The 22,844-nt window shown below is 33.9% G+C and overlaps 3 protein-coding genes across 3 annotated transcripts; 2 read left to right on the plus strand and 1 right to left on the minus strand.

The window, feature by feature from the left end:
* The first annotated feature begins 10,395 nt into the window (after window positions 1-10,395).
* Window positions 10,396-11,254, plus strand: LOC122605691. The gene has a single exon (XM_043778645.1). It carries the CDS (start codon window positions 10,509-10,511, stop codon window positions 11,031-11,033), a length of 525 nt encoding a protein of 174 aa, XP_043634580.1. The 5' UTR covers window positions 10,396-10,508; the 3' UTR covers window positions 11,034-11,254.
* Window positions 11,255-12,114: 860 nt separating this feature from the next.
* Window positions 12,115-14,853, minus strand: LOC122605690 (chlorophyll a-b binding protein 7, chloroplastic). The gene is made up of 6 exons (XM_043778644.1): window positions 14,646-14,853; window positions 13,762-13,928; window positions 13,216-13,362; window positions 12,916-13,048; window positions 12,668-12,760; window positions 12,115-12,528 (listed from the first exon to the last, which is right to left on the minus strand). Exons 1-6 carry the CDS (start codon window positions 14,781-14,783, stop codon window positions 12,220-12,222), a joined length of 987 nt encoding a protein of 328 aa, XP_043634579.1. The 5' UTR covers window positions 14,784-14,853; the 3' UTR covers window positions 12,115-12,219.
* A 3,360-nt stretch (window positions 14,854-18,213) lies between these two features.
* LOC122605330 (mitotic spindle checkpoint protein BUBR1) lies at window positions 18,214-21,608 on the plus strand. Its single transcript, XM_043778256.1, has 11 exons — window positions 18,214-18,496; window positions 18,569-18,628; window positions 18,721-18,865; window positions 18,950-19,107; window positions 19,794-19,875; window positions 19,972-20,038; window positions 20,110-20,164; window positions 20,246-20,417; window positions 20,501-20,586; window positions 21,087-21,164; window positions 21,241-21,608. The coding sequence occupies exons 1-11, from the start codon at window positions 18,294-18,296 to the stop codon at window positions 21,299-21,301; spliced, it is 1,167 nt and encodes a 388-aa protein (XP_043634191.1). The 5' UTR covers window positions 18,214-18,293; the 3' UTR covers window positions 21,302-21,608.
* The last annotated feature ends 1,236 nt before the right edge of the window (window positions 21,609-22,844 follow it).

Consider the following 22,844-nt stretch of genomic DNA (forward strand, 5'->3'; position numbering starts at 1 on the left):
TTGAGACATTGTTGAATAGGCTAAACCTCTCTTAATATCTTTTTGAGCCGCTGGACCTGCACCTGTGTAGATCCAACACCACTCACTGAAGACCAGCGTCGCAGCCCACTCACTAGCGTCGCTGCCTTCAAACCAGCGCCGCTCATCACCTCACCACCGTTCTGCACACCAGATCGCCAAAAAAAAAAAAAATCAGAAAATCCCAAAAATAAAAAAAAAACAAAAAATCAGAAAATACTAAAAAGAAAAGAAGATGAAGACGCATCAATGGATCGCCATTAAATGGAGACGATCGAAGTTTTTTGAAGCTCATCATGTTCAAGTCGCTCCGCAAATGCCATCTTCGATAACTATCACACAATTTAAGCCCCAAGCTGTTTCGTTAGTGTTACTCTTTAATTTTTATGTGTTTTTCCTATTTCCCTTAGTATCTATGTCTAGTACAACGAGGACGTTGTACAATTTAAGTGTGGGGGGATGGAATAGGAAAAACCCTTGGTCTTATTGTTTGATCTAACTCAAGTTTTCTACTACTTATTTCATACAAATTTAAAGTTTTTCTGTGTCTGAAAACTATTTTGAGAACATAAGCTTTGCATGTAGACAAAAGATGATGATAACTAAGCAATATCAGCCTTGGTAGATGAACGGTTAGTTAGAATTGTTAGCTTAATTATAGACTTGTGGTTGTTCATGCTTCCAACTGGATTAGAGCTTAGACTAAAACTGTATGTGATTATGTTTGCCATAGCACACTTATCGGGACTTTAATATGCCTAGCAATTAGAGCTTTCTAGTTATTAGTAGGTATATTAATTGGACTTAATGCTACACGTGCTTATCCGGAGTAGGAATATGTGTCATCTAGGGTCTCTGATAAATGTCTATTGCATGAATAATGTAGTATATTTAAGAAGGACAATCAGTAGATTAAATAAAGTTCAAAGAACTATTAACGAGTAAAATCTAAAACATAACAAGTTATGTCGCTTTGCGCGTGAGGAACCACCGACCTGTCACCGCTGTCTTGATGTGAGTTTTTAGTTGAGTTATGTCGCTTTGCGCGTGGGGAACCACCGACCTGTCACCGCTGTCTCAACTATTAAAGATGATAATATTGTATGACTGCTTTAGTGTCTAGCTAGTGAACATGATTGTAGTGTAGGAGTATATCTAAGTAGTGACTCACAAGTACACACACTATGAAATATAAGTGCCTTGCTAATAGCTAGTAGTTCTGATTGCTATACAAACCTTAATTAAGTGCTTGCTAGTAGTTCTTGCCTCTAGCTATAGCTTACTAATTTTGACTAAAGCTTTCTCAAATCAATTTGCATGACTAATCTTTCAAACGTTTTTAATAAAGTATAATACTTTGACACTTAAGTTTTCCGCTCATCATTGCTCTATTTTTCTTGGACTATTTGCTTGAGGACAAGCAAAGACTTAAGTTTGGGGGTATATGATGAGCGTCCATACTGTGATAAAAAAACCCCTATTGAAAGGCTTCATTTATATGCCTAAATGAGTTAATATTCCAGAATTATTGGTACTTAATGGAATCGTATGTTTATGTAGGTTCACGGAAGATGTGAGAGAGGGTAAATGACATCAAGTGACTCAAGAAGGAAGCCTATGAAGTTACAAGACACAAGGAGGTGATTCGGGAGCCGAACAAAGAAGTACGAGAACAAACAGCAGCAACCAGCGCCACTGGCAACCTTGTCAGTGCCGCTCCTGAAGACCCAGCGCCGCTGGCCCTATGAAGCCCAAAACCATCACCACTGGTCGGCCCAGATCTGAAACTGACTTAAATCACCATTTAAGTTGAAATTAAGGCTGACAATTTTGACACGAAACCTTTTAACACGACACGACACGACCTGTTTTTAACAGGTTTCATGTTTAACCTTAACAGGTTTCGTGTCTTAACAGGTATGGACCTGTTAAGACACGAACCTTAACAGGTTGTAACAGGTCAAGACCTGTTAAGAATATTAATATAAAAATAAATGTATATTTATATAATTGTAAATATAATACTCCGTATAGTAAGTTGATGTAAAAAGATACAAACACAAATCCACTTTCTCTTTCTCTTTAACTTCCCACATTCCCACCCAACCCCAAACCCCCATTTCTTTTTCGGATCTCTCATTCCTTTTTCTTAATTTCTATCTCTTAATCCATACATATTACTTTGTATTTATATATCTAAGAAGATATTATTCTTCTATTATCATATCAGATCCTAATCGTCATCCTCCTCAGCGTAGATATTGACATCGGTAGATGGGCAAGACCAGACGAAGGGAGATCTCACCAACTAATCAGCACGGCAACGTCCATCTCCGTCTTGAACACCACCGGATCGTTCTTCTTTCTACTTTTTATTCTATATAGATCTAGGGTTTATTTCTTTTTTATCTTTATTTTTCTATAGATCTAGGGTTTGTTACTTTAAACTTGATGATTCATCATTGTTACAATCGTATGTTTCGAAAATGAAACTGAAAATTTTGTAAAAAAGCTAATTAAAACATAATTTGTATAATTTTTTTTTTGGATTTATGTGAATCTGGGAAATATTTTGTATATGTTGCGATTTGGTTTTTGTATATATGTATTTTTGTATACAAATCTAGATATAAAAATTTAAAATAGATATAAAGATATGAACATGAATGTGTTAACATCTCCAGTAAAAAGAAAGAAGAGATAAACATGTTCCTTAACAAGTTTTTATCGTGTTACCTGTTAATTTTCGTATCGTGTTCGTGTTGGGGAAAAATGACACGATAACTTATCGTGTCGTGTTCGTGTTCAACCCTAACAAGTTTCGTGTCTTATCGTGTCGTGTCTTAATAGGTCATGTCGAACCTGTTATGCCAGCCTTAGTTGAACTAACTCTCAAAACCCTAAGAGAGAGCCGATTCAGCAGCCCTAGCCGCCCACTATCAACCCTAGTTCGTAGTTGCAGATTTCCAGAAGGTTTTGGAGCTTCTAACGCCTTCCGATCTTCAGTCGCGGTCTAGATCTACTCTTTTATTTACTTTCTGTTTGGTAAACAATGTCTTTCATCTTTTCAGACTTTGTTATTCCTTTAATAATGTCAGGCTAATAGGCTGAATACTTGTTTGGATCAATGTAATCATGTAGACGTTTATTGTTTTACTTTATTTGTTAGAATCTGTTGGAGTGTGTTTTACTGTTTATCGTAGATCCATGTTTTCCTAGTTCTTCATATTATTATTGGTTTTATATCCGAATATATTAGTTTCTAATGGTTGTCTATGATCATACACTAGGACTAATATGCTAGGACAAAAAACGACTAGTCCGTCTATAACAAGAAGTAAAAAGTAATTCACTTGTAACTGAGTGATCCAGAACCATAATAATTAGAACGAATAGAACATGAAAGTTAACAATGTCATACGTGATCCTTTGACTTTGAAACGAGCACTGTGGTCACTGGAGAGAATTATTATCTGGTCATGGCTTACGAGCCGGGTAACTAAAAGATGAACTAGTAACACAAACTTTAGGTCATTGATGCTTAAACAATGAATCTAACGAGAATTTGTTTATAGGTTAGTGTGAGTCTAGCGACAACACTAGTAATTAGGCAAAGTGAATCTACCGAGAATCTGAGCTGTGATTAAGTTTCCAACAAACTAGCAAATAGGTAGAATAGTATTTAGTCGTACCATGAGATCGGTGATGCCAAATGTCACACCCCACCTTAGGCGGAATCGTAGGATATGACAAAAAGTTATGGCATAGCACATGGAGTTTATAATAGAGTAAATACTAAATGAAATCCAAATAGAAGTAATTTCCACAAGCGGAAAGTCTAGGCAACACGCCTCAAATAGCAAAGAAGTAACAATTGCAAATAGTTTTCAATGTTTCAAATGCAATCTAGGAGTCCATGAAAGATCTCTTTATTGGTCTTCCTAAAGTCCACAAGCTCACTCTCCTTAAGCATTGTTATTACCTGAAAATGAATGCTCGAAAATGTCAACATAACGTTGGTGAGTTCGTAGGTTTAAAGGAATACAAATGAGTTTGTTGTGCATGATATATGAGGTTTGGACAACAGTGTAAATATAAACATGTAGCAGCTTGTATGCAATCCAAATACTGATCAATGCCATTATAGTTATCCAACAACACAATCCCCATCACTCCTGCCAACAACTCAATCACACACTGTAATACCAACAACTACCAGCTGGAGTATATAGTTGGTCGATAGATTTCAAATAGTCTTCAATAGATATCAACAGACATCTATTGCATCATAGAATCAACACAAACAAGCTAGCATACACATTTCATAATTACACGTATTTGTCCAAGAAAACAAACAAGTTTTGGCACAACTAGTAAATAAATGAAAAGTGTTTTGAGCATCATTTTCTCCCAAATAAATAAAATAAAAAAGGGCCACGAAACTCACCTCAACAAGCAAGTAGTTATGCAAAGTCCAACAAGGTCGCTAGAATCTACACAACATATATATGAACAAGTTACAATTATGGACATGGTCAAGAACCATCCATTGTAACCCATATTTGATGATATATACATATATGGCTACTTTCAAAATATTCCCAACTGATTTGTCATATATTATTAAGTTACAAGTCACATAACTTAATATAGAGTATTTGTTTTAATGATTTATGATTTAGTTCTACAAGCTCTTATTCGCTGAAATTTTTGGTAACTTTATCTATTTTTTATTAAGATGAGACAAACAATTCAAGTTTTCAAATCTTAACTAATGTAACCTTAGAGTGTTATAAACTTACATGAATTTTTACTTAATTTATTTTGCACGTTAACTATTTTTAAAAATTCCATAATCACAGACTAGTCAGAAAATTCACTGTTTGTGCGCAGAAAAGTTTGATAAAAGTTAAGGGCCTTCAAAGCTTCAAAAAAAATCCAAATTTTTACTGTACACTCTTAACATCTTAAAAATGTTTCTGGAAAAGAATAATCTTCCCGTTCATAAAATCTACCAAGATATGACTATTTGAAGTCGACCTAAATCTGTTCGGAAAACTCAGCTTTGTGCAGTTTTGTTATAAAATTCGTTTGACAACCTTAAACTTCATATTTTGACACGAAACCACTTCCACCAGAAAGTAGACTTCCTGGAATTAATTTTAGACACGAAAAACGTGACTTAACCATCTTCCATGACCAAGATACGACCTTTCAAAGTTAACAAACCGAATCTGTCCAGATTCTGAAATAACTCAAACTTACTGTTTTAAAGACTACTACAACTAATATACATATATAAACTTTCAAATCTTTCCGACACCTATTTACATCTGTTATTATGATTTTCATGCCTTCATAATTGGATTTCTTTAATTACATTGATTGTTATGATACAATAAATACGTAGAGTTTTAACATTAATATGATTTATACTTCAAGCTTTTGATTTAACCCTAAAAAAACTCTTTAATTCATTATTATAAATTTGCCATAATATATATTCATCAAATAGGCTACTTATAAACAAAAGATCAATAAAAAAAATAATAGTTATATATATGAAAAGATAAGTAATTTACCCCAAGATTGATGATCACTCCTTAGATTCCTTGACAAATATAAAATACATATAATTTATAAGAATTTTACCATAGATTTTATATGATAAAAACCTTTTTAAAAAAAATAATGAAAAATTATTTGAACTCACCAAAAATCCAAGAACTCCCTATGATGAGAGTTTAACAATTGAAAGATCAAGAGAATTGAATTTTGTGGTGTTTTGTTTTTGTTAGACGGCAGCAGGCAAAGCAAGGAGGTTATATTTTTTATTTAGGGTAATTAATTTATATATATTCATATAGATAAGTGTTTAAGAGTTTACATATGACTAAGTATTATCTAGCATGAGTTTTATTAGGAATTTAATTCCATTCCCCCTAACCGTAAATCACAAGATTGTGATTTTAAACTTGGCTAGAGTTAGACTAAAACTCTTTTACTTGTTAGGTTCATGGATTTATTATTTTTTTACTATATGTATTGATTATAATTTATTTTGGTAATTATAGACTTTAAGCTACCATTAAGTAGGGTATAGAGATTTATCAGTGTCTAGAAATGAATATGACATATAACTATATGTCTAGATATCAACTGGAATAACTATAACCGTCTATGTTTAGAAAAATAGAGTGACTAAATCCTAAACTATTGGAATTCAAGTAATGAGAGTCACATAACGGAATGATCACAACATCTCTACTCTTGATATATTATGTAGGCACATTGACTAGTTAAGAAATTAGGAATTCAAGTTAGAGAATATAATAAATTGTCGGTTTTGGTGACGGATGTCACACCAAACAAGTATTTTAACTTAATTTAATAGTACCATGAGTCGTGATTATTGTTTTTTCAGAAACGGTCTGCCCTGGTAATACCGAATATTTACTTTAATTGCATTGGTTATTAGGAAATCGTGACAAACCCCAACAACTAATAGAATTACACATACTACTAGATTAGGTAAAGCAACGCGTCCCTGCGATTTGATTGGGTCCCCTGTCCGTTAAGGTGTGTATATTTTTGGTATGAACTTACACCTTTATAAATTTAAACACTAAACAAAAACGACCATCAACGATTTGCTACGGTACGGATGAAGCCCTTGCTGCCGGCGTCGTGGTTGGGGTGGTCGGAGATGATAGTGGCGGTGGTGGTTGTCTCGCCATAGAAGAAGGAGGTGGTGGTTGGCGGCGGCAGTCTCGCCGGATAAGAAGTAAAAAAGAGGAATAACCTTGTACTTTTTGGATTGCTTCTACTATGATTATCTTTTCCCTATATATATATCTACTACATCATAAAGCATTTGTTCCCTCCAAATTTTTTCAACTTTTCTACAATATACACATACTAATGCATAATATACAATACATCTATATACATCTAAACCACTTATTTTTCACTCTCTTCAAATCTCAACCACTCATTTTACTCTCTCCTCCATAAATCATTTTATTTCTCTAACTCATTCAAAATCTTTTATCGATGTACGGTTTATGAGATAATTTATCTCATAAACCGTACATCGATAAATTATAAAAATTATATAAGTGTTCTTAAAATTTCATGTTCTTTCATTAGAGATGTCATTCGCTATACTTTTGATGAATTTTTAAATCCAATGGTGGAGCCCGTACGGCTAAAGCATTTGGCTATCACACTCTATGACATATCACCTTCTATGACCTATCACTATAACACTCTACGACCTATCACCTCCACCATCTTACTGCCGCAACGCGCGGATACTTTGTCTCGTATATATATATACCAATAAATTAAAACAGGATTTACATGTTCTTGAAACGACACGTGGCATAATCCTTGATCGACACGTGCCCTTTTAATTTATATATTTTGTTTGATTAGCTTTTTTAATTGTATATAAATTCTATTTCCTTATTAGACTTAGAATTAAACTCTAACTCTTGGTTTATTAATACAAAAGATATTATAACTTATTTGATTGGTCGTTTTCTCATTAATAAATTGTATCCTATTTTTTTCTCAATTTTCTTCAACTCCTATTACTTATATTAATTATAATAATTTATTAACATGTAGACTTCAGAATTTTGAGTTTACGATACGAAGTCACAAGGCTATTTGTCATAATCCACTATAACTACAAGTTCCGATTTTGATATGTTTAAACATTTAAGATAAATTCAAAATTCTAACTAAACATATATTAAATCTATCATTACTGTTTATTATAATTTAACTTCGCTCATCGATTCACTTTAACTACAACTTATTTCATACTCACGAATCATGTATGATGCGTATTCGAATTTTTTTATGACACAATCTATATAGTTACCGTACATCGTACGGGTATTAGGACTAGTGTGTGTATATATATATATATATAGGTTTTTCGTAAAATAAAACATGTATTAAAATAAAACAAATAAAACAGTAAGTTTCTCTTCACTGAAAATCACCGTGCATTATGAAAGTCATCGTGTATCAATTGTTTCGTGATTCCTTGTGCATCAATTTAATCATGATCTAAAGATCAAGATCTTGTTTTATTTGTTTTACTTTAATACTTGTTTTAGAATACCTAACCCATATATATATATATATATATTGTGTAAAGATATGCATCTAAAAGTTGATTAAGATGGAAAATAAGAATATATTCGAATATTGTTGTATTTCTATTCAAATTTTTTGACTTTCATCAACATGCATGCATACTTTATGTAACTTCTTTTTTCAAAGATACTACTGTAGCACTATGATAGTATCAAGCAAACAAAAAGAAAGAACGGAAGCACATGCATGTTGCAATCTCTGTGGCAAACATTTGCCTAGGTGATGCAAGCTCAAGCCCAAGCATTGATAATCAGACCCTTTTGTATTTAGAAAGTCTAGGTTCTCATTAAAATGGGCATACTTGAGCTACAGGGCTTCGTTTTTGAGCGTATGACCAGTCAAAACGACCGCAGAAACGAGACGCATCAAGCTGCAAACAACCAAAGGCGGTTTGGTCGACCTTCGATCCCCGAAACGGACTTTTTCTATGAGTTTTGGACCATTTTATATGTTTTTTTCGGTTTTTTCAGATTTTCTTTTTGTTATAACTTTTGGCCCACTTATGTTTTGAGGCTCATTCGAAATTTGCAGCTCTATTTATATGTATAAGAACATGGGAAAATGATCAGTTCATCATAAATCAAAAATTCATTTTTCCCTGAACATGTATGTGTTTGTGTGAAAATCCCTAATTTTCGGTATTCTTTTAAAATCAACGAATTTTAGAAGAATTGTTTCTGGGCATTCTTCGATTCAACATAATCAATTACCTATCCATAATTTCTGTCTGCCACTAAGGCAGTAAGGCCCTAAACAGCTAAACTAGTATTTGGTAACTTTCACGTTCTCTTAATGTTTAATTACTCTCACTCTTAATTCACAATCAAACCCATTTGATAAACTTGAACCAAACGAACTTACATTACGTTTGGATCATTTAGAAAAAGATCTTACTGTATTAAGATCTTCATACTAACAATTATGTAATTGAAATCAAATTATCACCAATGATTGATCTAATTGTCTCTTTACTTAATTAAGTTTTCGAATCTATACGATCCTTTTTAGATACGTTTGCTTGCTTGCAAGAGTGAACAAATCCAGAGCAACGCAGAGCAATATACAATCGATCCCCACCGATCTACAATAATTAAAGCATCTTAGCTTTGCATGATTTCTACAACAGTACATTAATCAACTTTTTAACCACCATAAATATTATTCTTCTCTTCATTTCCCTAATCACCCGATTCAAATACCACATCTTTTGGAAAGATGCACAACAGAAGCAGCTCCTTTAGGAGATCTCAAACATTTCAACCTACAAATTACTCAGCTCAAGCAACGGTTATGGGTGATCCACCCCCTCCAAAAAGATCCCTTTCTATCGAGTTTCCCACATCTCCCGATCAGTCTCTTTTTGGAGATCAAATGTACCATTCAACTCACTCCCACCACCCCATCACACTCATTAACCTGCAGGATCCTTTCACCTGTTCCGGGTGCAAAGAACGTGGTGCGGGCAAGAGGTTTTCGTGTCAGCAATGTGACTTCCAACTTCATGATTTCTGTGCTTTATCTCCTCCTGCTCTTAAAGCTCATCCCCTTCATGTCCAACACCAGCTTGCATTCCATTCCAAGCCCAAAACAGGTAGACAGTTAACATTTGATGAAACAAAAGGATTCTAAACATTATTTCTTTTTTCACACACTAAAAACACATATAATAATTTCAAGTAAACATTTTCAATTGCCAAAAAGATATGGTTTGACAGATGAATCCAAAAAAGCAAAAGATTTGGTTAAAACTACAGAATATTTTCTTGAAAATTTGAATAAATTACTTAAAAGCTGCACAATGTTTTTTACTTTTAAGCATAAACTGATATTCTAATCTCCACACTTGCAATTGAGAATTTTATAGTTTTACAATCTTTGTTTATTATTATTATTATTATTATTATTATTATTATTATTATTATTATTATATAAGCATATGTTTTCGTTCTTATTTTTGTACGAAAAACTTGCACTCTCTATGCACCCCTTAAAAGAACCGTCTTTTCTATATACTTTCCCCGGTTCCGCTGCTACCGCGGGCTTTACACAACTAAAATGGGACTTGAACCATTGACCACCAACATGATCCCAAAAGCCCCAGTTGTAAACTTTTATTTATTAAAGGGTATCATTAAGATTTTTAGGTAGAAACTGAAAGCAGCCTCTCTACTTAGGTAGAGGTAAGGTCTGCCTACATCATAACCTCCCCTATACACCGTCGAGGTATTGGGGCTCAAAACCCGTGGAAGGCGGCACTGAGCAGTTTCTTCTATTAAGATTTTTACACAGTAAACTTCAAGTCTATTACACACTTAACTATGGAACTGAAAATGATGTTAATATGTGTTACAATGTTTGATGAAGGAGGGATTCGATGGCCCACATGTAACGTATGTGGAAAATCCACCAGAGGCTTTACATTCAGATGCAACTTCTGCCATTTCCAAATGCATCCATGTTGTGCTATGCTTTCTGACCAAATCAATTACCCATCTCTTCACAGCCACCCTTTGAACCTTTTGCCACCTTTAGCCTCGGATGATCAATATAACTTGATCTGCAGGGAGTGCAACAGAAAGAGATCTGGCCGTCTTTACGGTTGCAGGGTTTGCAACTATCATCTGCATGCAGTTTGTGCTAAGGATTTGATCAACGGGTTAAAAGTGAATGGCATCAAGAACTCTGAGAAAGCTAGCATGCTAGGACCTGCTGTACGTTTTGCTTCACAAGCCGTTGCTGAGTTCTTCAACGGACTGATTGATGGGATCGGAGAAGGTGTGGGAGAGGCTCTGGTTCAGAATGTGACTAGGAGTGGGGGACATAATACAACCGGAAGAATATAACTATATAAGTATATAACTAAGGGATTCGAAGCTACTAAATACATAGCTACTATTTGATCCTATTATTATAATTATTCATATAATGATAATAATGAAGTTCCTTAACTATTCATATATGGGCTTTGATATATCTGGGAAGAAAAAAGTTGTACCATATGAATTATAACATTGTATATATAAAGATGTAAAAAGTAAAAGAATAGTTATTGTATTTGATATAATACTATGAGTAACTGACTGATTATTTAGTTACATACTTTAATTGTTAAAGATTATGCAACGTAATCCATCGCATACGTTGACTCAAGTTTTAATTAAGTAATGGATCATGAATCTCATAACCAGGTTCCTGAACTAATAAAACTAATGCGAGACGTACACATCTTTATTAGATGAAATGTAACGATTACTTCAGTGAAGGGTCTGAAATAACTGAATCTATGCAGGGATTTGGGTCTTGTTGTGTTTGTTATTGATGTGGAAGACTGGAAGTTAAATGAATAAAAGATACGTAGTATATGTCTCTTATAAACTCTCTGCAAGATTCTACAACTAGTCAAATACTAAACTCGAAGCCACTTAAATTACACTCACAAAACTTGACATTACTAAAAGCTTGAAACGAGCATGCACCAAATGGAAACACAGAAAAGGATATATAAATGGAAAACATTGTACCTGTGGGACTGCAGTTGTTGGTTCCTGGTTGCTCGTTGCATATGGAATGGAGAGGTTAAGCAGGAACCGAACCATGATGATTCAACTGTAAGGAATCCGTCAGCCCTATTCTACCATCTGTTCGGACGGCAGTTACAGGAATGTACTGAATCTAGAAGAACCAGCTTCCAGATAACAAGCAAGAAAGTGGAGTCAAAGATGAGAGGTTGACCATTGTGGCTTTGTTTAGGATATTCAGGAAACAGCTGGGGACCTAAGAATTTTGGCTTAATATTCTCATCGTTTTGGGTTAACTGATGCGACTATCAGCTACATATTTTGTTATTTACCTAAACTATATAGGTGTATAAATGGCGAAGAGGGTTCTTTTTATTCATTCTAACTGCAGGATAGCACAAGCATGGACACAGCATCAAAAACATTAATCATAAAAAATATGTACCTTATGTACTGTAAAGCAGATTACAACAGGGTGACTACATATTGAAGTTCTCACTGAATGATACGGTCACTTGACGAGAGACCCAAGCATAGATATTATGTTATTATGCAGAGGATCTGAAATGTGGTCAATAAGGTTCTGCAGAGGTCCTTTACCAGTCAAAGCCGCTTGTCCATAAAATCCTAGCCAGGCAATCATGGCAAGGCGTCCATTTTTAATCTCTTTCACCTTCAGCTCCTGAAAAGCAACGGGATCTCCAGAAAGGTTCAACGGATCAAATAGTGCACCACCTGGGTAGTTAATGTCACCAGGCAAGTATATTCCTAAAGGCTCAAGAGCCTCTATGCCACAGTATCTTGCATATTCTGGCCCAAACTGCACGCATGAAATACACAAACTTTTGAATCTAATATATAACAAAAACTATTTTGTCGATTTTAAAACGAGAATGTAAATTTGATTGATAGGAATATTAAAGGTGGTTTATTTGAAGATGGAAGATATTAAAAGTTACCATGAGAAGAGCTTGGCAGATTGCTATGACAATCACTCCTTGGCTTCCAGCAAAATGGAGGCCTGGGATACCAAGGTAATCCAGTGTCTCACCCTGCCAACATATATAAAATTGGGCTGTAAGATAAAAATTAAATTAACAATGTACATGACATTTCTGAAACTCGACAGTAGATTAAATTGACAAGATAACAATGTATTAGATTCGCACAAGTGTTTGCTTCTTGAAATCAAAGTGCAGATCCATACCTGAAGCTTTGAGTAGCCCACACGCCACCATACAGGTTCCACAAAATGGAAAGCACCTACAAGATCTAATAACTCTGGAATTAGAGCACCAAGTGCTGCAAGCATAGCCCAGCGTGCATGCAATATTTCAAAACTGCAAAAACACGGATAAACACTACATGTTTCACATCATGACAAGATATGCTGTCCAACATGGTACAAGATTGTCACAGTGTACGTGGGTATGGGATGACACAGCAGGAGGAAATCTTTGGCACTACCAAGTACTTGGTTGACACAAAAATAAAAAGTGAAACTTACTTGTAGTATCTCTTGAAAGCTACAGGATCTTCACTTAGGCCTGCAATATCAAATCCATAATCACCAGGTAATTCACCATTGAGATAAGTTGGATATTCATATGGGACTGGGCCCAGCCAACGAGGCCGCTCTTCTCCATACCAAATGCTGTGAAGTCCATATAATGAAATATTTTAATACTCTGCCAAATAATTTATCAAACATAGAGGGTCAAGTAATGATTCCAGAAACCTAGATGCACATATATTTTGGAAGGGAAATTACAAAGATGCTTGCTTTTATTGGTATGCGTGAGTGTGTGTGTTGTGAGTCAAGACTCCAGAGCATGGGAAAAAATTATATGCGTGCTTCAGGTGTATACATAGAAGCTCCAAAAAGAGACTAAGTTTATATTTGATTGGTCGTTTTTTCCGCTCTTGAGGTGAGTGGTAAGTATATAAGTTAAAAAGTGTATCTAGATGTACTTGTAATTGGCAGGGTACTCAAAGAGCTAGAGACATCAACACATTGTTTTGAATATAAAGAGGAAATCATGAATAACTTTACCTATGTTTTTTAGCATTCTGTGAGAGTGCTTGGTAGAGGGAGGCATTCTTAAGAGCAAGTTTCTTTTTGTCCTGCATTTGTCTCTGGAGAGTCTCCCCGAGGGGACTGTTGGCGATCGCTTTAACGGCAGTGAAAGGAATAGCCGAGAAAACCAACACCCCAGCAAGCTATATTATTTCAACATACAAGAGTAATGATAAGTATTTTTCCTAATCCATTCTATAATTATTATTATTATTATTGACACTCCGTATAAGTTTTATAATAATTATATATGTAACAAAGTATGAATGACCCAAAAAATCATTATTCTCATCAGGAATATATAGGCATGTACAATCTCTAATTACTTGTCTCTTTATTTATGGATATATCAAAATCCTAATCTATACTATATTATAAAGCAGATTCCTTCCAGATTTTCAACATTAAATTGAAATTTTCAATATTGATTTTAAGTACATCCTCAAAATACCCCTCTCATCTATTCTATATTTATCTAAAATAACCATAATACCCTTTCTCTCTCCTCAAATCTCAACCAATCATCTTTTTTCTCTCTCCTCCATAAATCATTTATTTCTCCAATTTCATTCAAAATCTTTTATCTCAAAAATCATACGTCGATAAATTATAAAAATTGTATGGGTGTTCTTAAAATTTCATGCTCTTTCATTAGAGATGTCATTCGATATACTTTCGACGAATTTTTAAATCCGAGGGCGGAGGCCGCATTTGACTAACACACTCTCTGACCAAGCTATCACCCCACCATCTCACCGCCGCAACGCGCGGGTACTTACTCTCGTAATAATAATAATAATGATAATAATAAATTAATAATAATAATAAATGAAGATCGAGGGAGGGAGGGAGGGAGAAACCTCTTGCCATGAAGCTCGACAGCGCGTGAAGTGTTTAGGATAGTTGAGGGCCGACATCCCACCAGGAACAACGCTGCGGCGGAGTCCGACGTGGATGATGATGCTGGAACTAGATGTGGAGGACATGTCCGCAATCATCTCATCTCAATTTGGTGGTCCTCCTTCTTTGCTGCTCTTTCTTTATGATCCTGTTCTTTTAAATCACATTTTGTGTTTTTAAAATTTGCTTATCCAAATAGGTAGATAATTACTTTTTTATCTAAATACGGAGTACTTTTTACTTTTTAGATTATTTATCTATTATTTATATTTATACCACTTGGTAAAGCAAATATTTTTTTTTTCCCTTAAACTTTTAAATATTTAAAATCCCATGGTACCCTTACTTTTTCAAAAGTATTTTTGTAATAACTACTATGAAAAATGCTTAATTAGCCTAATTGTTTGCTTAACAATTTGAGCCTAACACGTGTCACCATTTATAGGTTTTTAATTTAATTCTTATTTTACCCTTATGAATTTATTAAAATAATTAAACCAAAAATTAAGGTGGTCTTTCTTTCTTTTAATAACTTTCAATTTCCATAAATTTATTTTTTTCTGGCCGTTCACCTTCATTAGCCAACCACCGCTTCGTTTTTTTGCCCCCAAAATTACAGTAAGTTTGTAAATTATAGATTCTTGTCAAGTGTTTATTGAATTTACATACATATACATATATGTATATATAATAGTTTTACGTTGGATTATGAAGTCGATTGATTCCGTTATTTGTTATTTTATTGTCTTATTGAATTCATATATTATTATATTATAGATAGATTATCTTACTACTTTAGTTATTTATTGTTAATACATCATGTCTACACGACAACTTATTTTGTTGATGGGCTTTTATACAGATGAATTTTTTTTGCAAGAGATCCATGTTTAGAATCTGGGTATTTCAAATATTGATCGTGGAGATTCATAGTTGTTATATTCATTTTAGATTACTACGGCTTTCTTTTGTTTTATGTATGAAATGGGTGTTTGTACTCATTTAGATGGTGGTATAATGGTGTTATAGTTTGTTCTGGGTTATACACTATTCTAGAGTTATCAGATACTCAAATAGATATAAAATCAAGTTATCATTTTATTGGCATCATACATGTACGTACAGTTAGATTCTTGTGATATTTACTTGATTAAATTAATTTGTATTCAAAATAATATAAAATAAAGAGAGAATAATAATACGTATTCCGTAAACAAGAAATATTTAATTTATATTCATAATTCAATTCAAAATATTTATAAAATGCAAGTTTAGTTGAGAAAAAAGGATTATCTGTTTTAGAGGGTAAAATAGGACGTCAGATCAAACTTTTTAGCATTAATTGTTAATTAGTTGTAGGAAATGACAAGTGTTAGGTTCAAATTATTAGGCTAATAATTAGGCTAATTGTTTTAGGCTAATTAATCATTTCTCAACTACTATATATACCTAAAATATTCATAATTAGATAATTTACTAAGTTTATCCCTCAACTCTTGAAAAAACTACACTACCATTTTATATAAAATACTTTTATATCAATAATCATACCACCACCACCACCCGTCACAAATACCACACCTCTACCACCATCACCACTACCACCGTTCCTACCGCATTGCGCGGGCTTTTGTCTCGTGTTTTACTAATGTAAACGTATAATCAAATAATCGTTTCAAAACGTAGTCTCAGACATGGGTGAAAACCTTTTGTTCCAAGTACTGTATTGATACCCAGAGCTCACATTCTCATGTCCGGTAACTTACCATTCTTACACATGGATAACAAAATATAGTTTCCTACTTGCTTTTAGCAAAATTTAAACATGTGACTTGCAACCTTCATCTGTGGGCCTATGTGGTCAAATGATGACCGTCTCAGTTGATTTATGATCAATTGGTAGAAATGTTTTTTATGTATATTTATGAAACAACCTTTTTAACTGTCGCGCATTGTGCGGGTAAAATACATAGGATATATATAATTCGTTTATGAATTTTAGTGGAATATATTTAGAGATTTAAACAAAATATTCAAGTCATAAGACAGGTTTCTTGAGAAATAAAATGGCTATCATGCAATTTTTTGGATGGTAGTTTTTATCTCACAAAAACTATTTCTTTTAATGAAAAGTGTGAACTTAGCTGACAAATATCGAAAGTCTAATTGTTGCTTTAACTGAGCCCGGATAAAAAGCCTCTATGATGAGTGTTTTTGCATTTAAACCTTTGAGAACACAATTTTACTAAGGCCGAAACTTAAAACCTTGAAAGTAAAGTTGTATTTGTTACACTGGATTTAGAATTTGAAAATATAAATAAATATAATTTATATTTAAAATACATGATAGATTTTCTTTGGGTTCAACGAGCATGTTACTCGTGTAATGCAGCGGTGAGCCGGCGATGACGGTGACGGTGGTGGCGGCGACGGATGGTGACGGTGGTGGCGGCAACAATTGTTGTAGGTAAAGGTATATGATTAAAGGGGGTTAGTAAAGATATCTATACTATATTATAAAGCAGATTTCTCGAGTTGAAATTTTCAATATTGATTTTAAGTACATCCCCCAAAATACCCCTCTCATCTATTCTATATTTATCTAAAATAACCATAATACCCTTTCTCTCTCCTCAAATCTCAACCAATCATCTTTTTTCTCTCTCCTCCATAAATCATTTATTTCTCCAATTTCATTCAAAATCTTTTATCTCAAAAATCATACGTCGATAAATTATAAAAATTGTATAGGTGTTCTTAAAATTTCATTATCTTTCATTAGAGGTGTCATTCGATATACTTTCGACGAATTTTTAAATCCGAGGGCGGAGGCCGTAGGCATTTGACTATCACACTCTCTGACCTAGCTATCACCCCCACCATCTCACCGCCGCAACGCACGGGTACTTACTCTCGTTCTATAATATAATAGACTAATAGTGTAATTTAATATTAGAGATTGATGATAATTTGATTTATTAAAAGTATTTTGGTCAATTCACATATACTATTTTGGTAAACTTTCAACATAAGCTCATATTATACAGTAGTATAGATACATAAATATCACAATTTCATGTAAAAAAACAATAACTCTTTCATTTTATCCACTTCATTATTTGAAAGAGAGATGTATTTATCATTTATAAGGTTAAACTATTATTATTATTAATTTGTTATATATTTTCATTCTGTTGCATTCCGATCGTCAAATTTAAAAAAAAAAAAAAAGCAAACACGATGTAATCATTTATTCAAGTAGCATGTTAATTCCATCGTAATAAAACTATCGATAATTCGACTGCGAGAGTGATTGGGCAAAACCCTAACGTTTGTTTAAATTACTTATTATATTAACCATCGAATTAATGGGCCCGGTCTACACTCGTGATGCTCAAAGGAAGTCAATATCATTATGTGGGGCATGTGGCTATTAACCGACCGTTGGCTGCAATTTCAAATTGAAAAAGAAAAAAAGGAAAATATAATACAATAGTTATAAATAAAGAAGTAATAATAAGACCGTTGAAAATCAATCTACAATTCAAATTGAATCCCTCATAGATATTAGGGTTTTATTAGAAAGAAGAAGAAGGAGAAGAAGGAAGATGGATCCAGAGACGGAGTTCTTGCTATTATCAAAAACAAGAAGAATCCCTGAAATTAGAAGCGGGACGGCCGGAAATGAATGGGAGCTGTTCAAAGAAAACGTGAGGCCGGTGAAGAGAGGGCGCAACGTCAACCTCCTCAACCAATCCCTCAAATCCCATTCCGATTCTCATATCCGCGATTCCCTTCTCCATACCCGAACGTATGTAGTATTCGCCCTTTCTTTCTTTCTTCTTAATTATTTATTTTCCTTATTTAATTTGATTTTAATCAGGAAGCTGATTCAAGCGATTGATGAGTATGAAGGTGAAGATCCTCTACAACCTTGGCTCCAGTAAGAAATTTCCATTTTTTTTTCTTCGTATTCAAATCAAATAATACCATACCATACCGCTCCACTTATATATATTAAACAAATAATAATAGGTGTATCAAGTGGGTTCAAGATGCCTTTCCTTGTGGTGGAGATTCTTCGGGCATAGTCGTCATCTTTGAACAATGTGTGCGGACCTTCTGGCATGACCCCCGTTACAAGAATGATCTTCGTTATCTTAAACTCTGGGTGGAGTATGTGAGTTCCTTTCTTTCTTTATCTCCCCATTTATGAATTAATTTTTTCAGTGAACAACCTACTTCAATGTGTATTTATTTGCAGGCCGGATTCTGTGACGATGCTCAAGTTGTTTATAGTTTTCTAGAAACCAATAAAATCGGAGAGAAACATTCACTCTTTTACATATCCTATGCTTCTCTCATGGAGTCCAACAATAAGATTAAAACTGCGAGTGACATTTATGAGTCTGGCATTTCTAAGTATTCTCTTCTTTCTCTCTCTTTTAGTTAATTGAGATTTGTGCTTTTTTTCACTACATTGTTTTCTATATAGAGTAGATGATTTTAAGCAGAATATAGCATAAGTGGCATTGTTGCTATGGAGGGATTTTGATTGCATATGCGTATATTTACCGTATCCCTGTCTAATTCACACACAGATTGCCGTTATCATCATACCTGCTTATTGTATCTATTTCAACTTTATGTCAATCAGCCTCTTGGTTTCTTTATAGTATTAGCAAACAATGACCATGTATTGAAATTCCAAGATAGTTCCTTTTAGGATTTCTGCAAGTAGAGTCACAGACCCATGAATATAGTTAGTTAGCCAAAGCTCAGACTTCCATGGTTACCACTTACCACAACACAATAGTATTAGTGTTATTCTGTACTCTATACCCATGAATATGTCTCTTCTTTTCAGTCTTGAGAAACATTTATCGTATTGCCGAGCAATTATCTATACTTAGGGAAATACGGTGTAGGTTGAAACAGAAAAAATGGTTCACACAGTATCTTGTCTGAAGGGCTAAGTTTAATATGTTTTGCATAGTTTCTGTTCCTAAGGAAAGTACTCATTCTGTTGCAGCATAAATAAGCATTGCAGTATGATTTTATAAAGAATACTTGGCAAATTTCTTACCAAAAGCTTTACTCTGTAATAGGAACGCTCAACCTATTGAGAAGCTAAAATCAGCTTACAAGAAATTTTTCACTCGCTCAATGAGTAGACCAAAAGCCAGTGAAGTAATTCATCGAAATCTGTTTTTTTTCCTTTTCTTCTTGTTCCTCAAACTGCTGTATGAATTGCTATATTGAACTTTGAATCTCATAAATCCATAGGAGGAACTGGTGGAGACTCATCTACCAGCACGAAGCTTTGGAACCATCTTGGCGCGTGGGGACAGTGGTGAGTATATTATCTGGAAATTTGAAGTTAAAATGTGTGTCCTATACTCATATATTTCCTTTACCTTCCAGGAAATCGTACTCAGGATAGTTTTGATATTGCTAGGAAAAGACCAAAACAAGAAGGGTGAGTGAAGAAAAGTTACGTCCTTATTAGACAAGTGCTTTGTTGTTCATCGCCTAAGTTGAGTTGATTAAATGTTGTTAGGACACAAGGAGGATCAATCAAGATTTTGAAAGACGTAACCAACATTAGTCAGAGCACGAGTTTAGTTCACCAGTCAGAACCATCTTTGAAACCCTCCTGGCACACTCTAGGAGCACGAGCTGAGAGAAACAAAGAAAATAATGCCATCCCTTCCAAGTGGACATCAAATAAGGTATATACATTTCAATATATTAAACCTTATTGCCATTCATCATGTTATACTGGACACATACTGAATGTTTTCCTTGCTTCCAGATTCCCCAGAGACCTGTTGGTAGAATGAGTGGAGCTGCTGCAGCTGCTCCCTGCATTGAGGTTTTTGTGGATGAAGAATGCTTGGAGTAAGTATCATAGAAAACTATAGCAAAGTTAGGCATATTATCCTAATGTTACCAAAAAAGAATCATCTTATCTTGAAATGTATGAGCGGTTTTGAAATTTATGAAAGAAAAAAAAAAGCAAAGCATTAGGAAAGTTGAAAAAGATGCTTTGAAAAGTCATTAGTTTGTCAGCTGTGATACCATGATGCTGATCATTCTGCCTAGTAACAAACATTGGCGAATATGTCATAATAGTGAGTACCATATCTAGAGTGGACAAACAAAGCTTAAGCCTTCGAATTGTTGTTAACAAGATGGGCTGACACCTCTGAGACTTCGGGAGGTTAATTGGTATTTGGTAAGGAGTGATTGATTGCACTGGACTTTTGTTGAAATACAAATGATCATTTTTACCAAATTATAGAAGATGAAACACTACTTGTTTTTGCTTAAATGTGCCAAGCACAACCTTTTCAGTTGGTTTATCTATTATCTTATTGCTTTTCAATCACCCTTTTCAGACCTAATAACGTGAGCAACGAGAGTAAACGCTCTTCTGCCTTGCAGCTCAGGGACAATGATGGCAAAGACCTTAAAAAGTAAGTAATAACACATTTTCTGGTTTTGGTTTGATGATAAGTTTTGTTTGACTCAATCTTCCTTGTTTTGAAACAGGGAGACTGAACTACTGAGGGAAAACCCACTACGCCACTTTCCTCCAAGCAGTCTCAGATGATTATAAAATTGCATCACGATGTGATGCTTCTTTATTGTTGTAGTGGTTTTGATTTTATGTATGGGTCGGCTTTTGTCTATAAAGCTTGATTCATGAATCATGCATAAAACAAAAGTTTTAGTAGTGTGGAAATTGCATCACGATCTGATGCTTCTTTATTGTTGTAGTGGTTTGATTTTATGTATGGGTTGGCTTTTGTCTATAAAGCTTGATTCATGAATCATGCATAAAACAAAAGTTTTAGTAGTGTGGAGAGTATTGTATTGCTTGATTTGGTATCGCTTTGTTTAGGGAAGACATTCCTCAGAAACATTTGTTCATGTTTTTTTTATGATGACATGGCCTAAAATCCATACTTAAGTGTCCAAAATATTGATCTTTAGTTAAGCGGCTTCACTTAAAAGCCTTCATAGCTTCAAGATTATGAAAATCATCAAGCTACATACTTTTCACCGGCTACTTGGTTATATATGAGGTTAGTTATTATAAAATAACTATTATTGTAAAATAAATAAGATAACATATGAACCATTGGATTGATCAGATCTTGAAATTAAATTAATGGTTTTTACTTTTATAATTACACGCCAACTAAATAGCAATTAAGGGTGTAATGGTCTTTTAAGCATATCCATATGTACAGTTCCATATTTTTATTTATATTTTAATTTTTTAAATCCATATTTTATTATGTTTAACTTTATATACAGTTTTAATAATCACTGAACAGCTTTATTAACACAGCACCTTAGTATATTGATGCACAAATATCATGTAAAAACTGATGCACAATTATTATGTATAGAAATGTTATACAAATTGATGCACAAGTATTATTTTACATAATAATAGAAGATGCACAATTTCACAGTGCATCAAAAAATAGCAATATGTATCAATTGTCAGCTTCATGAAGCCAACTATTAGGATTTGAAAAAAAAATGATGCACCTTGCTAGAACAGCCACTTTCCTTGCCGGTATACACAAATTAACCTCATCATCGTTATCATTATTTTTTGGAAATGATCAACTACAAGATAGAGGCTGAATATATAAATTAAAACCACCACTAACCACATCCTCGTCGTTACCCATCATCTTGGTTGAAAACCTTGGTCATGAACAATTCTTGAAAACACAAACAGGAGATAAAAAAGGACTTTTAATTTTGAAAACAAAGATTTTGAAATGAGACTACAAAGAAACCTTATTGTTATTCATCACTAGAGATAATGATATGAGGAGGAAAATGATGTTAAGTTGAAAGGTGATTGTGTGGGTCTTTTTTAAACTAGATCTAGATCGCTAGCACCTCCACCCTAATTACTCCTCACTATGACACTCATTTATGATTTATCTGATGATGGGCGGTTCCTATTTCCTAAAGATTAGATGTTGGGTTGTTAATGATTCATTTGATGGTTGTTCATCAAAAAAGAACTTTAATCTTTATCATCAGTTTCTTCAAATTAATACTCATCTGCAATTGGTTTATTTTTTAGGGAGAGGAGAGAATATATGAAGACGAGTGTGGGGCTGATA

The sequence above is a fragment of the Erigeron canadensis genome, chromosome 6 (genome assembly GCF_010389155.1).
Source record: "Erigeron canadensis isolate Cc75 chromosome 6, C_canadensis_v1, whole genome shotgun sequence".
NCBI lineage: Eukaryota > Viridiplantae > Streptophyta > Magnoliopsida > Asterales > Asteraceae > Erigeron > Erigeron canadensis.